General features: G+C 37.2%; 2 protein-coding genes and 1 pseudogene across 5 annotated transcripts in view; all 3 read left to right on the plus strand.

Annotated features, from left to right (window-relative positions):
• The first annotated feature begins 1511 nt into the window (after positions 1 to 1511).
• LOC109088184 (malate dehydrogenase, mitochondrial-like) lies at positions 1512 to 6008 on the plus strand. The gene is made up of 9 exons (XM_042732838.1): positions 1512 to 1698; positions 3215 to 3383; positions 3894 to 3977; positions 4208 to 4317; positions 4506 to 4631; positions 4759 to 4836; positions 5126 to 5225; positions 5408 to 5559; positions 5701 to 6008. The coding sequence occupies exons 1-9, from the start codon at positions 1636 to 1638 to the stop codon at positions 5830 to 5832; spliced, it is 1014 nt and encodes a 337-aa protein (XP_042588772.1). The 5' UTR covers positions 1512 to 1635; the 3' UTR covers positions 5833 to 6008.
• A 968-nt stretch (positions 6009 to 6976) lies between these two features.
• Positions 6977 to 11945, plus strand: LOC122138621 (annotated as a pseudogene).
• Positions 11946 to 12346: 401 nt separating this feature from the next.
• LOC109088186 (ryanodine receptor 1-like) overlaps positions 12347 to 15767 on the plus strand; it is a 39191-nt gene continuing 35770 nt past the window's right edge. For 3 of the 4 annotated variants that reach the window (XM_042732839.1, XM_042732840.1, XM_042732841.1), the window contains exon 1: positions 12348 to 12618. In XM_042732839.1, the coding sequence (XP_042588773.1) occupies positions 12571 to 12618 (48 nt within the window). In that variant the 5' untranslated portion in view covers positions 12348 to 12570. Of the gene's footprint in view, positions 12619 to 15767 lie in introns of all 4 variants that reach the window. The other variant, XM_042732842.1, reaches the window with a different exon arrangement.

The raw sequence follows: 15767 nt of genomic DNA on the forward strand, positions 1-15767 counted from the left end.
CTTCGACATTCCTGAAGTGTTTCCACTTTTGTGTGCCATATGCATCAGACGTTTAGCCAACGATCCGTGGGCGTGACGTCTGAGGCTGAGACTAAAGGTCTCCTATTCACTTACGGACCAGGCTCTGGCCTGCTTAGCTTTAATGAGAAACCAGTCCCCAGCAAAAGCATGCAACAGACGAATTTGGCGTCAGTGCTTCTCCAATGGAGCGGTAGCGCATCCTGACAAGCTCAATACAGCCATCAGGATGCGCTCCCAACTTAAACAATGAGGTCAAACTCAAGATTAAGGTGGGAAATGAATGACAACAGAATGTCAGGAGGCCCGTTAATGCCTCATCTGAAGCACACTTCTTTTTACAGGTGCCGCTTTAATGCTTTATCAAAAAGTAGTTTTTTTTTTACAGTCTGAAGTTTGCATCATTATACTAGGACATTTTTTTTCCATGGAACTCCAGCCTTGCTCCTGGAGAGCTACCATCCTACAGACTTCAGTTCCAAACCTGCTCCGACACACCTGTCTGTAATTATCAAGTAGCCCTGAACACCTTGATTAGCTGGTTCAGGTGTGTTTGATTTGGATTGGAGCTGAAATCTGCAGGACAGTAGCTCTCCAGTAGCAGGGTTGAGAGACCCTGCCTTAGACCCATTTACAGGTGCCGCTTTAATGCTTTATCAAAAAGTAGTTTTTTTTTTACAGTCTGAAGTCTAGTTATTCACAACAGTCTATCACACCAGCATACGGACAAGGCTCTGGCCTGCGTAGCTTTAATGAGGAACCAGTCCCTAGCCAATCAGTGCCTTACTAAAGCTGCTCCAATGGAGGGGTAGCACATCCTGACAAGCTCAATATGGCCTGCAGCACTGTGTGAACTAATGAATAACAATAGAAATCCCTAATGTGTTACCCCGGTGAGCATTCCATAATAAACTGTAGTAGGTAGGGTGACCATAAAGACCATAGAGTAAAATAAGATTCAGTCCAAACATGGCCATATGCAATAATAAGAATCCTAAGGTCAGAGGTCCATATTTCCCCGGCGTCGCAATCAGGCACATATAAATGTCAGGAAACTTGATTCCTGGCTGCATCTTTGGTAAATTGTAAGGAACACTATATCTAGTCCAACGACTTTTAGTTTAAACTGATTATTTATTATAGGTGGATTATTATTATTATTATTATTATTATTATTATTATTATTATGCAACAAAAGAGCAATACATTCAAATACAGAATACGAACAAAAGACAACAATGAAGGTTACTTACATACAATAATCCAAAGCATGGATAAAGTGGATAAAGAACTCTCAGAGAAAAGTTAAATTGACGTTTCACCCAAACCGACCAATCGCCCGCCAGAATGTGAACAGCCATTGAAAGAGTAGGCGGTGATAAACCACGCCCCTTTGAATGTGACTGACAAAAATTATATTCAATCATAGCACTGCATACACATCGCTACACCAATCAGAGAATGCCAGTAGCTCATAACCTCAACAAAGCTTGGTTGCGCCGGAGGCTCGTTCTCGTCCGGTTGTCTTGATAGAGGACGTTGGAGTCACAGTCAAGAGAGGCTCTATATCAAATATTAATTTTAAAACAACAAGCACTAACAGAAAATCGAGCCAGCATGTTCTCCCGCATCGCCAGACCAACCGCCACCCTCATCCGGGGCTTGTCCACCTCCTCCCAGGTAAAATCTCATATTTGTGAACATGCGAGTGCGCTAACGGTAGCCTCCATGATATGTATGAATGTGCGATGACGTTAACATGTCAAACTGAGCTTAATACAGTGTACTTTTCCCCCCATACTCATTCGTGTTTCTTAATGAGACATAGACTACAATAGTATAATTGAAGCTGAGTTTCAGTAAGTAAACCTGCATCCACGTAACCTAGAAGTTACCTTGCTTGACATTTAGCCATCACATTGACAGTGTAGGTGTTGCAACATAACACATATCTCACTCATATGGTCTACATGTTTATGGAAGTGGCAAGGATCATTCAGTATTCCTTATGAGTCTGTTGAAATTCTGTTATCTTGCATGAGAAGTTTTTCAGTCGACCTTGCAAACTCGTTTAGTCTGACTGTGTAGAATCAACCTGGTTAGAGGAAGTATCACTTTGACTCACGTCCACCTTTGAAAGGTCATTACTGTGATCAGCTAATTGGCTCACTGTTGCGTAGTAAATACAACAAAGTGTCTTGATCTGTGATGAGAGATCAGGCTTAATGCAGCTTTTTGGAAAACGCAAAAGTGCTACAGAGATGCTGTCAGTTGTGTCATCTGATATGTATTATAAGGCTTATACTTTTATTTTTATACAGCAGGGATTTTCAAACTGAGGTTTTGGGGACACCAAAAGATTAAAACGGTGAAACACTAAATAAAGAGCTACTAACTAAATAAACATGTAAAACGTGTAGTTAGTGAATAAATAGTAAAGTAGTTGCTTTATATGAAGAAACAATAAGTCTTAACAGTACAGTACTATAGTGAGTAGAATAAAAAAATTAATGTTACAGAAACTGGATATTTTGCAAGTAATATTTTATACATTAATGATATAAAATATTCACTGTGTACATTGAATCTTTATACATTAAAATATAGAGCAGCCTTTTAAATAATAGTATGGGGTCCTTTTCATGAGTATGATAATATTTGTGAGTCTGTGGTATTTAAAAGATTATTTTTTTATAAAAGTCTTTGACGTTCTTTTTTAACATGCAATGCATGCAGTTCAACTGCCATTTGTGTGAAACTAATTAGTTTGTTTGCTTGCTCTAAACTCATTCATATGCCATACAGACTTCCTTTGCACTGTCTAAACCATTTACAGAATCCTTAATCACTTGGTTTAAATCCTGTGGTAGTATAAATTCCCACTGGATTTTTTCCTGGCTAAAAAGGTTTTAAGGTCGAGATCAAAAAAATATGTTGTGAGTGTGACCTACATGTGTAAACACTCAGAGACGCACATGATTTTTAAAATTTGCATTCAGTGGTTGTTCTATATTTTAATTTAATCACTTTTTAACAATCAGATTATGATTAATGATCCCTCTTTAATGTATTTAAAGCACACAACAATACAATGCAGTACATTTATTGGCCTGTGGAATCAAAGGGCACTTTAATGATAAAAGTAAGGTGGATCAGCATATATTGTGACAAATTGCATTTTTTTTTCTCCTTGCAGCACAATGCGAGAGTAGCTGTCTTGGGTGCCTCAGGTGGCATCGGGCAGCCCCTGTCCCTCCTGCTGAAGAACAGCCCTTTAGTGAGCGAGCTTTCGCTCTACGATATTGCTCACACTCCTGGAGTGGCTGCTGACCTCAGTCACATTGAGACCAGAGCCACTGTCACAGGTACAGAGATGGCTTCAGATCCTCAAACCCCTTAGGTTGGGGTTAGTCTTTTTTTTTTTTCTTTTTTTTTTTAGTTTTTATTAGTTGCAGATAAATTATATTTGCAACTTTAAAGTTGGAATACAATGAAAATTCACCCTATCTATTTTCTAAATGCATCTTTTTTATCTCGTGAAAGATTTATCCATGTAATATTTTGAAGCCTGTAGTTTGTAAGTAAAATATAAGCTGTGAAACAATAGACTTCTCTCTGGTCACGTATGCCAGACTTCAATCATTTAGTTCACTTAAACCTTGCCAGTTTCTTACAATCAAACATTCAGATCTGCCTCCATCCAATCAACAATGGATAGAACAAATCTCCCAACTTTTTTATTTTTATTTTTTTACTCCCAAAAATCCCTTTCACTCGGATGTAATTCACAATGCAGAGGAAAAGATCTTCTGCTACTTTCATATTATTGAGACTTTGAATATGTCTGCTATAGCATTCACTGTCTTGCATTGCAGGATACATGGGAGCAGATCAGCTGGGTGCTGCACTGAAAGGTTGTGAAGTTGTTGTCATCCCTGCTGGTGTCCCAAGGAAGCCTGGTGGGTATATTTAACCTCTGCTTTATTTTTAAGTCCATTAAAGTCCGCATGGAATGGCATTTGTAACCCATTTTGTTTGTGCATATGTGCAATTTGTGAAAAATTAAACAAAAACTGTTTATTGCCTTGAACATACAAGGGCTTGGAGATGTAAATGGGCTCAATCATAAAATAAAATTTAGAGAAACCCACCAGATTTTCTCAAATAGTGCTTTTCGTCTTTTTTCTAGGTATGACCCGTGATGATCTGTTTAACACCAATGCCACCATTGTGGCCACATTAGCTGATGCTTGCGCCCGTCACTGTCCTCAGGCCATGATCTGCATCATTTCAAACCCAGTAAGTATAAGCTCTCAGGAGCCTTGCATTGCTGAGATATTACTTTATACCTGCTCAAAGGTCACAAGGGTTTATAGCACTAGACATGTCTGTAAGATAATTATCTGTTATCCATTAAGATAATTGATAAATGTTCCTATAAAAAAAAAAATACATTCCATATTGAACTTTGATACTGTGAATTTCAGGTGAACTCCACCATCCCGATCACATCAGAGGTGATGAAGAAACATGGCGTCTACAACCCCAACAGAGTCTTTGGTGTCACAACACTGGATATTGTCAGAGCAAACACTTTTGTTGCTGAGCTCAAAGTGAGTTCTATAAATTCAAGGTTGATAGAAGAAGAGTTGATTTTTAAGTGCAGATTTATTTAATGTCATCACCAGAGAATATATTTGCACAGTCAGCCCATTCTCACCATTGCTGCAATATTTCCAGGGCCTTGATCCCGCCAGAGTCAATGTGCCCGTTGTTGGAGGTCATGCAGGAAAGACCATCATTCCTCTCATTTCACGGGTAATGAAAACCTCTATTACTACCTAATTTCTAATTTATTCAATAAGCATATGAACAATATTATGTCACAAAAACTAGCAAGACAAGCTGTGGCAGGATATTTTGTTGGATGTTGGTTGTTGTTTTGTTTTGTTTTTTCCAGCGGCATTACACTGCATAACCCCGCCCACTGTGAAATCTAATTGGTGCAAAATCCAGTACCATGAACATCAAATAACTGATTTGCTGTGATTGCTTTTGGACAGCTTTTTATTTTATTATTTATTATTTTATTTTGTGTCATTTTCAGTGTACTCCCAAGGTTGAGTTCCCTGCAGATCAGCTGTCTGCTCTGACAGGCAGGATCCAGGAAGCAGGAACCGAGGTTGTGAAAGCTAAAGCTGGTGCAGGTGAGAACTGAAGTTTTATGTGATGTTTGACTGCTTGTTTTTTGATTAAGAGCTCTGAAGTTTGGTTCCTTCATTGCCAGCATTTTAATTGTGCGGATGCTCACTTTAGTCAAGTAAATTACCACTCAGAAGATCTGGAACATGAATTCGTATGTGTAAACTGAATATGTCTCTTTTCATAGGCTCTGCCACTCTGTCAATGGCCTATGCTGGAGCCAGGTTCACATTCTCCCTTCTCGATGCCATGAATGGAAAAGAGGGCGTTGTTGAATGTGCATTTGTGAGATCTGAGGAGACAGAATGCAAATACTTCTCTACACCTCTCCTCCTTGGGGTAAATCTAGCTAGACCCTCTTTAGATGTTTCTTCACCTTATTTTCAGATTATACAACCATAAACTAGTAAAATAGACTAGGCTTTTATGTTTGTTTTAATGAACATTTTCTTAAATTTAATTTTCTCTTTCTTTTCTCAGAAAAATGGCATTGAAAAGAACCTTGGTCTTGGCAAGCTCTCTGCGTTTGAGGAGAAGCTGGTAGCTGAAGCCATGGATGAACTGAAGGGCTCCATCAAGAAAGGAGAAGATTTTGTTACAAACATGAAGTGATCTGTGCTTGTGACAAACTACCTTGTGAAATGTCATTTATTTATAAAGCGGAGTCATTGTATGTCAACAAGGTTTCCTAAAATGTATTTTCATCATGTTCAAAGACACAGTCAGTCTTTGTATGATTAAAACGCTCAAATCCACCCATCAATAAAACAGGCTGTTTACCAACTCTATACGACTTTGCATTTCAGTTCACTCAATTTTAAACATTGCTATTTTGCTATGAGATCCTTTTATTGACTTTATTGACTATTTTGTTGTTGTTGATAATTAGGTGCAATTTGAGTGACTCATAAATCAGTGTGAATTAATTTTTTACAGAAATGGCTCTGATCCTGCTGTCAGTGTGTAAGGGTTTTTTTTATAACCAAGATCATTATTCAAATGATTAGTGATATAGAATTATTTAAGTAACATTTGAAATGGATATTAAATTTCCTATTAGTTTGTATTTATTCATAAAAAAAACTATATGATTGCTGCAAATCTACCCCTTAGTTGTATTTTTTGAAAATGGGGTGCTGCATGCATGAAAGATTTGAAAGGATCCCCCGCATCCAAATATTTTGCAACCTTAACCAGCTAACATTTTTTAAACACGTATGAAAAATTGATAAACATCAAGTTTATGTATCAAGTATGTTTTTAATGTTTTCACATTTTCCAATTACAATAGCATAAGCTGCCTTCGAAGATAAAATAAATGAAAAATTACTTTTGAAACATGCAGATTATTAAATATATAATAATCCAGTTTATTGTTCATGTTTTAAAAAATTCACTGGGTTAGGTTACATGATCCCAAATTGTCCTAAATTTTACTGGCATAAAAAGTAAACTATGCTGCCACCAAGTTCGATAAAAGAGACTGCTTTTTGTTATTTATTCAGTACAAAACATTTGTCATAAGCATGACATAAGCATATGAAACTCCATGCCTTTATATATAGCATCAGTCATACGTTGAATCTGTCTCTCAGGAGTGCGCGTCACAACGCTTTGCTTTTAGACGTGACCTGCGCTTGCTCCCTCAACATGAACTGTCTGACATGGGCGGTACAGTACCTCAGTATGTGTAATTACTTATTTTGTTTATTTAAAATTTAAACAATAAAAAATTAAGTTGATTTTCACGTGAATCATGACAGTGGTTGACAGAACTTGTGTTTTGTATGCGTCTGATGTGCTGGTTTTCAGGTTCCTGGTGGAGGCCTGTAGGTATCTGTCACAACATCTGGAGACAGAGGGTCTTTTCAGGAAGACTGGTTCCTTGAGTCGTATTCGGGCTCTAAGGGTAAATTCCTTCAAATATGTCATGTCGAAATGGCATTAATAAGACTTTTTCATACCGCTAAGTAGTTTTGCATGTTATATACACACACACACACACTGGGGCGCTGTAAAGGGGGGGTAAACGATGACGATTCTCGGGGCCCATGACTAAGAGGGGGCCCAGAGAACCCCCCAAAAAAATTGTGGTGCTAAAAAAAAATATTTGATAGTAAAAATTTTTAACTTTAAATTATTCTATTTGCTGTTTCCTGTTGTCAAAAAAAATTATTTGTTTAGGAAACACAAACGTCCGTGGGCCCCTCTCTATTACCATAAAATGGTTCAGTCCGCCCAAATTGTATCCAGTAACCAAGGCAACACAAACAGCTTGACTTAACTTATAGCGCCGGCAGATTCAACTTGACAGAGGATGTGAAAATGCCTCAAAATCTGGAAGTCAAAAACGGAAAAAGAAAAAAATAAGAGAAGTGAAAGAGGCAAAGGTTCGACAGTATGTTACCGAATATTTCACAAGAAAAGGTGGGTTTGTAAGTAGGCCTAAATTGTTAGTGGACCGCCCGTGACAATGATCGTAGCCTACGGCACTTTTCTGTGCGTATACGCACGCTTTGTACACGAGGCCCTAGGTCGGGAGCATTTTTCGATAAGTTAGCCCGTTTCGATAGAGCAGGGTGCAGCGGGTGCAGGGTACACCTCACATGCAGCCGGTGTCGGCATCTTTGTACGAGGCGGCGCCCACTTTCAGCACCCTGCTGCGGTCCACGCTGTTGCACCTGTCTTGCAAGCAGTCTAACTTCATGAACTCTGATAAAAATCCTCTGCCAGCTACTGTACAAACTACTATCATCTGTTTGTGAGGTTTCAGTGCATCTCTTGAAGATGATGTGGAGTTGTATTACTACAATGTCCCCTATATTGTCAAATACAGCATGATTCATCTCTGCCAACTATCTTCACATAATACTTTCACATTATCTGATCCAGACCGTCGGCAAAACTCAATTTAAACAGCGCAAAATGACTGCCTGTGGACGTTATAGGTAGAAATGATTATATTTCTGTTTTTTATTCACACAATAAATATTTAAACTAGTTTTAATGAAAATTCATGTAGTTTTAGGAAAAGTCAGGGAGCAGCAAGGCTTTGTGATTTATTTAGACAAAGTTATTGACTATGCAAATTTCAAAACGGTCAAAATGATGCCTTGTTCATTCTAGTGTTAAAGATAATTACCATAAGTTTAGATGTTGCGGTATAAATATAAATACATTTCATTGTATTAAGAGTGCTCAGTGTTTCCGTTACATTTCAACTGTCATGTTAAAAATATTAGGTTAGATTAGATTAACTTTATTGTCATTGCCAGTGTACAGTACAAATATGTACAGTACATTCATACAAATATAAATATATGTGAATACACCATATGACACATGTACAGCTATGCACAGTATATACATTATACAGTACTGAAGTAGTGCAGTATTACAGAGGACAAATTACGGGTGTGGACATGGGATGGAGTTCAATTGTCTGATTGACTTAAATATATGAGAATGATAGTCAAAATACCATAAAAGCGCATGATTTTATGTAAATTAATATGAAAAAACTCTCAGCTGTGTTGGGGACCCTGTCAAGATTCTTTTCATGGGGCCCAAAATCCTTAGCAGCGCCCCTGCACACACACACACACAGTGATTTATACTTTTAAAGGATGCTCACCTTTTCCTTCAGGTACATGTTTTGACCTTTACATATGTGCAAATTATTTTAGTTACGCTAGTTTTACTCTGCTGGTCAAAGTTTGGAATAATTAAGATTTTTTTTTAATGTTTTTGAAAATAATTTTGTGTTTACCCATGCTGCATTTATTTGAACTAAAATATAGTTAAAACTGTAATATTGTGATTTTTTTTTTTAAAGAAAAAAAGAAATTAACACACTTTTCTCCCCAGCAAGGTTGCATTAAGTTGATCAAAAGTGACAGGAAAGACATTTAAAATGTTACAAACATTACATTACTACTACAAATGAATGCTGTTGTTGATCAAAGAATCCTGAAAAAATGTATCACAGTTTCCACAAAAATATTAAGCAACAAAACCTGTTTTCAATATTGATAATAATAAGAATCATTATTAACTGAGCACCAATAATAATTGTAATTGATCACCAAATCAGCATTAGAATGATTTCTGAAGGATCATGTGACACTGAAGACTGAAGACTGCAAGCAGAGAAATGAATTCCATTTTAAAAGTGACTCCTCTCTCAAAAAGCCCCACCCCTCAATCACCAGTTACAGTTAAACGCAAAACCAGAATCGCTTCCTGAACTTGAAGGATCTGCAAGAAAAAGGTAATTTGTGACTATCAGTGGTATCTGGTTGTAAGAAGACTTCATAGAATACTTACAGATAATGTATTGTGTGTTTATTATTGTTCAGGCGGCCTCTGCATGACCTAAGAGAGGACACATTGACCACCACCCAGCCAGAAGGTCAGCCTATTTATGTGTGGATTTTAACAGCTCATCTCGTGATTGTTTCAGAATATTAACACAACAAATTTGCTTTGCAAAAATCTGCTAGAATGTGTAAGCAGTCATAGTCCCCTGGAAGAAAAGTGTAGAAAAGATCCCATTTCCACCACTTCTAAAAACAGAAACCACATAAGAGAACAGCAGAAATCACTTGGGTATCGTGACTGCACTCTACACTATACTAAAATGACCAAACCATTTGGGCATGAATTCTAATGTACAAAGAGTAGCAGTCAGGCTTATCTGTTTTGGGGTTTTCAGGCCTCCAGCACAAGAAGAAAAGGTGCATCGGAGAAGAAAATCTCTCCGATTTTTCTCTGTGTCCAGTGGCAACAATAGTAACCCTGTGTTTGTGTTTTTTTTTTAACTAACTAATTGCCATCTTTTTTTTGTCTGTGATTTTAGTAGTTTTTACTTGGTTTTAACTATTGTTTTTCCCCATTCTTCTAACGTGGCTCAATACTTCTAGCTTTCAGTGATACCAACATAAAAAGACCCTGAAAACGGTTTAGAAGAACACCAAGAACAGCCTGACTGTAAAAGCGGTTCACCACTTACAAATGCTGATGTATCTCCAAAGATACCATTTATCCTCATTGATGGACCAGGAGAAGGTCTTTATGAATTTATTTTAATAATTTTTGACTATTGGCCGAATTATGACTATTTTCCTTATTATTGACATCAGTACATGCTATGTAAATCTTTTCCTGTTCTCTTTTGTTGTCTTGAAGTAGTGGTTGAGAATGAGATGGATGATGACCCGGATCTTCTCAACTGCTGTTTTGCTGAAAACCCTAATGACTGTGTAAACATAGTTTCTGAAGTATCTTGCATTCAAAGACAAGACAGTGAGCAACACTGTGATGATGAATGCTGGATTGTACTTGAAAATGAGAACTTTGTGCAGTTAGGACAATGTGAGGTAATACAATCTGTCACTCAAAACAAGGAGTCTCAGATAAATGCAAGCAGAGAAGTAGAGAATGAACTAGAAGTGAAGCAGTTAGAAGAGCAGCCTCGTAAAGAGTCCAAAAAAGTGAAGAACAGCTCTAAGAACTGCTCCCGTCCTCGTAGATCCATAAGCCTACCTGAGGTGACGTTGGAGTCGTGTACTGATGAGATGCCTGAGTTTGAAAAGGAAGTTGGTAGAGCGGAAACTGAGATGGATAACACTCTCTGGCCAATGTTTGCAAGCCCCACCCTTTCAAATGAGTAGGAAAATGTACCCATGGAAAAGAAGGTGTGTGTCAAAGTAGTGCAAGAGACCAAAGTTAAAACTTTTAAGAATTATAAGCAAGAAAAAATGGCAGATTCAACTCTTGGTTTCAAAAGACCCCAACTGTGTTTGTCCGTGGCTGAGCGACTTAGAGGCTTAAGTGCTTTGACCTTGCTTCTCCGGACATCACGCACGGCACCTCAGTTTCAGGAGAAATCACAGGAAGCCCTTCAGAGGGGACCCACTTGTCTCCGAAGACAAGGTGCTCGACGGTTCGGTCGTTCTATCAGTCACGAGGGAGTACCAGAGAGACCGCTAGAGCAGAGCCCTGTGGGATCTCCACCAGCAAATCAGGCTTTTATAGGTATACATGACGCTAGCCCTGATTCAGGTGTGGAGTCCGTCGATCATGAGCCGATTATTGATTTTAATCATCAAGAAGTGTGCAAGATGTCACAAAATTACCCTAAAGTTCAGGTGACAAATGATGTGGATCTGGATTCTCTGAGCTCGTTGGGAAATCCTAACCAAGATCCAGATTCTCTGCAAGCAAACAGAGCAAGATGCTGAGGAACTTGACCTTCATAAACTATTGGATCAGAAGTGCCACATTGGTGGTCATGGTGAAGACGATCATCAAGATTCAAATGTTCCTGCAGATGTTCTTACACCTGATCTTGCGTCTCCAATGTTCTTCCAGCAGATGGTGCCATTGAAACCCTTTGAAGACACACGCTCAGTCAAAATGGATCAAGTCTCTCCCCTGAATGGAAGTGAAAAGGAAACCCCCTCATGGCTGAATGACAGTCCTCCATTTGTGTTTCCAAATTTTGCTCCTTTGTCATTTGTTGGTGTGATTATTGAAGATCTCTTCCCTCCAGCCTTTCAATTCGGGAGTGTGACCGCAAGGAGGCACTACAGAGACTCTCCCTACTGGCCCTCGCATGAGGTGCGAATGTCTGCTTGGAACCCGTTACTACTTTAAACATTCAGTTCTTTTCATTTTTATTGGTTGAATAAATATCACTTCCCAATGACTGGGATCTGACATTGGATGGTGTAATCATTTATTTATTATTTACGGAACAATGCTTTTATTTGTGTTTTTATGTTTGTGACCTGTCACAAATTTTCTTTGTTCTTAATAGTAGTTGAGTAGTTTTTTGTTGTTGTTTTATAGAAGGTCAGTTTATTTAATTTTCTCTTAAATCTGTATAAACAAAATATTGAGTACTTAAAATTTTTACAAACTGAGGTACTTTTACTCTTTGGTCATTTATATTTAATTTTTTAATATCTCAAGCACCGATCAAGTTCAAAGAAGGCATTAAAAAGGAAGATACAATGTCACTCATTAAATAAAAGCTTCAGTCCCTGTTGTCATAAAAAGATGTTAACAACAGTATCATTTATTATATAGTAGCTAAACCCAACAGAGTGAAAATGTTAGTTTAATGAGGCTAGTGCTCCTCCCCTTTGATGTGGAGCAGTGAGAGGAAATTAGAGAAAGTGGAGCTGCCTGTCAATCTCTCTGAACCACATTCACCAGAGCTGGAGACTCTCAGTACTCCCGTCTTGAGCGGGGAAACTAAGGCTGGGATCTGTCCCAGCCAGGAAGAAGGAAAGAGAGGGGACCGAATCTGATTTGTACTGCTGGTACCTGTAGATATTCTGCACCATGGCAGAAGGAACGGAGGGAGAGGAGGAAATCCAGTTCTTACGAACAGTGAGTTATACTTGACAATACCATACCTCTGATTCATTTGCATAACTCTATCTTATAGTATATGTGTGATAATACATGTTATATAATACACAGTATATTATGCTTTAGAAATGTGATTTTTAATGAATGTAAGTCAGGAGAAATCATATTTTGAAGTGTGTGGAATATTGTTAAAGTTGACAACATTTTCACAGCTTTCTCATGCAGTTTTAATGGATGTTTTTGGATGAATGTGGAGTGACATGACCAAGTGTGGATTTGCTGTCATTGTTGTCTATTTATACAAGGTGCAGTGCAGAGGTTGGGTTGTCACTGTTTGAAACAGGACTTTACACATAGCACTGCACAGAAGCATGAAGGCACCATACTGCCAAAGGCAAAAATATAAATCTAGACTATAGACTAAATACGCAGGGTGAATATATGAATTTAGGATGTAATTAGGAGGTCCATCACTGCTATAATATATGGCTGAACTTTATATTGTCCTGCTTCTGTGGAGAAAGGGAGCCCATCCTTGACCTTAGTGTTGTAAATTCCTGACCTGGTTATGTTGGGGTTATGTCAACATGAGCACTTAGTCCTTCTTGCCAGAGCTAAAACTATCCTTTCATGGATGCACTGAAAGATTTTAACACAGTATGGAGTTCATCCAATGCAGAAGATCAAGATAACTAGTGCTGTTCTGCTGTTGTTTGTGATGCTGCTGTCTATGATCCCTGAGTCTATATACAGAGATGGGATTAGCAGCTTTCTGGGCTCGTCCTAAACCATCACCTGTTTGTTTCAGTCTATTTAAAAAGTCTGTTACATGTCCTCCTACTTTTATGACAGCCTCTAGAGATTTTCAGATCATATTTAGTGCTTTGTTTGATTAACCGGAACATTTCAAGAACACTGTTTAACTGTTAAATGAAGAAACTTCACTACAGGTCAAAAGTTTGGAGACTATTTTTACTTGTTTCTCATGATCTGAAAGTCTTCTGAAATTCTTGAAATTAAGTTTGTATACAAATATGACTTCTAATATGAAAATTCTTTTTTTTTTATCGTATTAAAAACAAGTTGGACTTGATGGTGCAAGAAAAATAGTCAAAAAGTGTTCAGCTTGTGAACTGTCTACAAAACATCTTAGATTGCATCTTGTAATGCATCTCAGAATGTTCAGAGTGAGCAGAACTGTAATCTTGGCAAACTAAAATATGAAAACAAAATATAATTGCCATAATTTATTTGTGTTGGATGATTTTACTATTATTCTAAACCATGCAGGTGTGTCCAAACGTTTGACTGGTAGTATGTATTTCAGGATTCAGAACATTTTGGATTATTCTTCATTTAAAGTTTTGTTCTGGAGTGATTTTTCAACAGGAGTCAGAGGGCCATTGTGCTAATGATCTTTAGATTTGACTGTCATTAATGAACAGTCATTTGTTCATGGCTCAGTTTCCAGTCAGCACTATATGTCGTGCTGCATTCTTGCTCGGGAAAATTGCATGTAGCAGGTGCTATAGCCTGAAATAGAGGGACAGAGAATGAGGAGGCCAGGGGAGACAAGTAGGGGAGAAAGCTGCTTGAAAAAGAATTTAATGTTTGTGTTACTGTAATTACATTGTACAGCTAATGTTTCAAAAAATGACATACTAAAATTACAACAACAAAAAAATTAAAACTATTTAGAAAAAAAAAAATCTTTATCTTTATACATGTAGATTTTTGTGACCTCATGTTAATTGACTACATTGAATACTTTTAAATTTAATTTGTCACACAGCTGGTCTATAGCAACTGCAAAACTCTAAATGTTGATTTTAAAAATGTGTAAGCTCAAAGAAATTATGCATTTCTGCAGTAACTTATATCTAAAAATGTACACATTCCCATAAATTCAAAAACCTAAATAAATAAAAATGTAAAAAAAATAATTACAATTATTACATTATTTTATAACTATTTTAAAATTAATCCAGTCTTCAGTGTCACTAATATGCCAATTTGCTACTTAAGAGGTTGAAAACGGCTTAATATTTTTTTTCAGAAATCTTTAAATTGAAAATTCAAGCGAATATTATTTATTTGAAATGAAAGTCTTTTGTCAAAAATTTTAAACAATTTAATGCAACCTTGCTGAATTAAAGTATTATTAGTTATTGAAAATACCTGACCCCAAATTTCTGAACTGTAATATATTACAGGTTTAAATATGTTACATTTTAATTAGATGATGTAAATGGGATAAACTCTTATTCACTTGAAAATGCTTCTTGCATTTCCCCTTTCACACAGTATAAAAACTTATTCTGAGATTTATTATTATTAATTATTATTTTTGTGATCTCACAATGACTATATTGTCAAGTGCTGGGTCTCAGGTTGCTAGCAGCATGTGTCAGTGTGGACAGAGCTTTTCACAGCCCACTGGCTTACATTCCAGCCCTGGAATATCTCAGCAGATGACACACTTACATACATAATACACCGTCACATAGACTAGTCAGTCAAGGACATGACCTGCCCCAATTTCTTTATAAAGGCATGCTTACTTTACATCTTTACAATAAAATGCTGACAGTAGAAATTACATAAACATGACATATTTGTGCAACACATCATATAATTTGAACTGAACCAGTGGAGCAATTATGAGGCTGTCTATCAAATCAAGACTTTTGAGGTCACCTTAAATGGGAATAGAGTTACAGCGGGTGGGTGCTGCACATAAAAATTAGTAGCACCGCCATAGGCTTTATCACAGTGTTCTATTAAGAACAATTATTTGACTTTCTCATAGAGCTCAAATATATTAAGGCAAAAATCAAATGGTTTCTTCTCAAACAGGCCTCATCTAAGCCTCCTCAAGTGTTTTGGCTGTAACCTGAGCCACATTCAGGATTAGATGCATGCTGTCCTGATCAAGGCTACAAATGCCATGTTATTTAGCGGCAACATTTGCTAGCCTATGATTATGAACATGCTGTTACAAAGAAAACACTGACAACTTGTCTAAAGCAGTATTTCAGGAAGTGTTAATATCTTACCAGACATCAGATTGGGTTACAAATAAGCAATAAAATTGAGATATTTATTGCCACTAGTTTTAATATCACAAAATGACAATATCAAAAAAACAATATTGTCTTGAACACACA

This window comes from Cyprinus carpio, chromosome B10 (genome assembly GCF_018340385.1).
Source record: "Cyprinus carpio isolate SPL01 chromosome B10, ASM1834038v1, whole genome shotgun sequence".
Lineage (NCBI taxonomy): Eukaryota > Metazoa > Chordata > Actinopteri > Cypriniformes > Cyprinidae > Cyprinus > Cyprinus carpio.

Coding starts and splice junctions, on each gene's coding strand:
- LOC109088184 (XM_042732838.1), top strand. CDS start 1,636: ATGTTCTCCCGCATCGCCAGACCAACCGCCACCCTCATCCGGGGCTTG. Junction 3,384..3,893: donor GACCAGAGCCACTGTCACAG/GTACAGAGATGG, acceptor CTTGCATTGCAG/GATACATGGGAGCAGATCAG. Junction 4,632..4,758: donor CTTTTGTTGCTGAGCTCAAA/GTGAGTTCTATA, acceptor CAATATTTCCAG/GGCCTTGATCCCGCCAGAGT.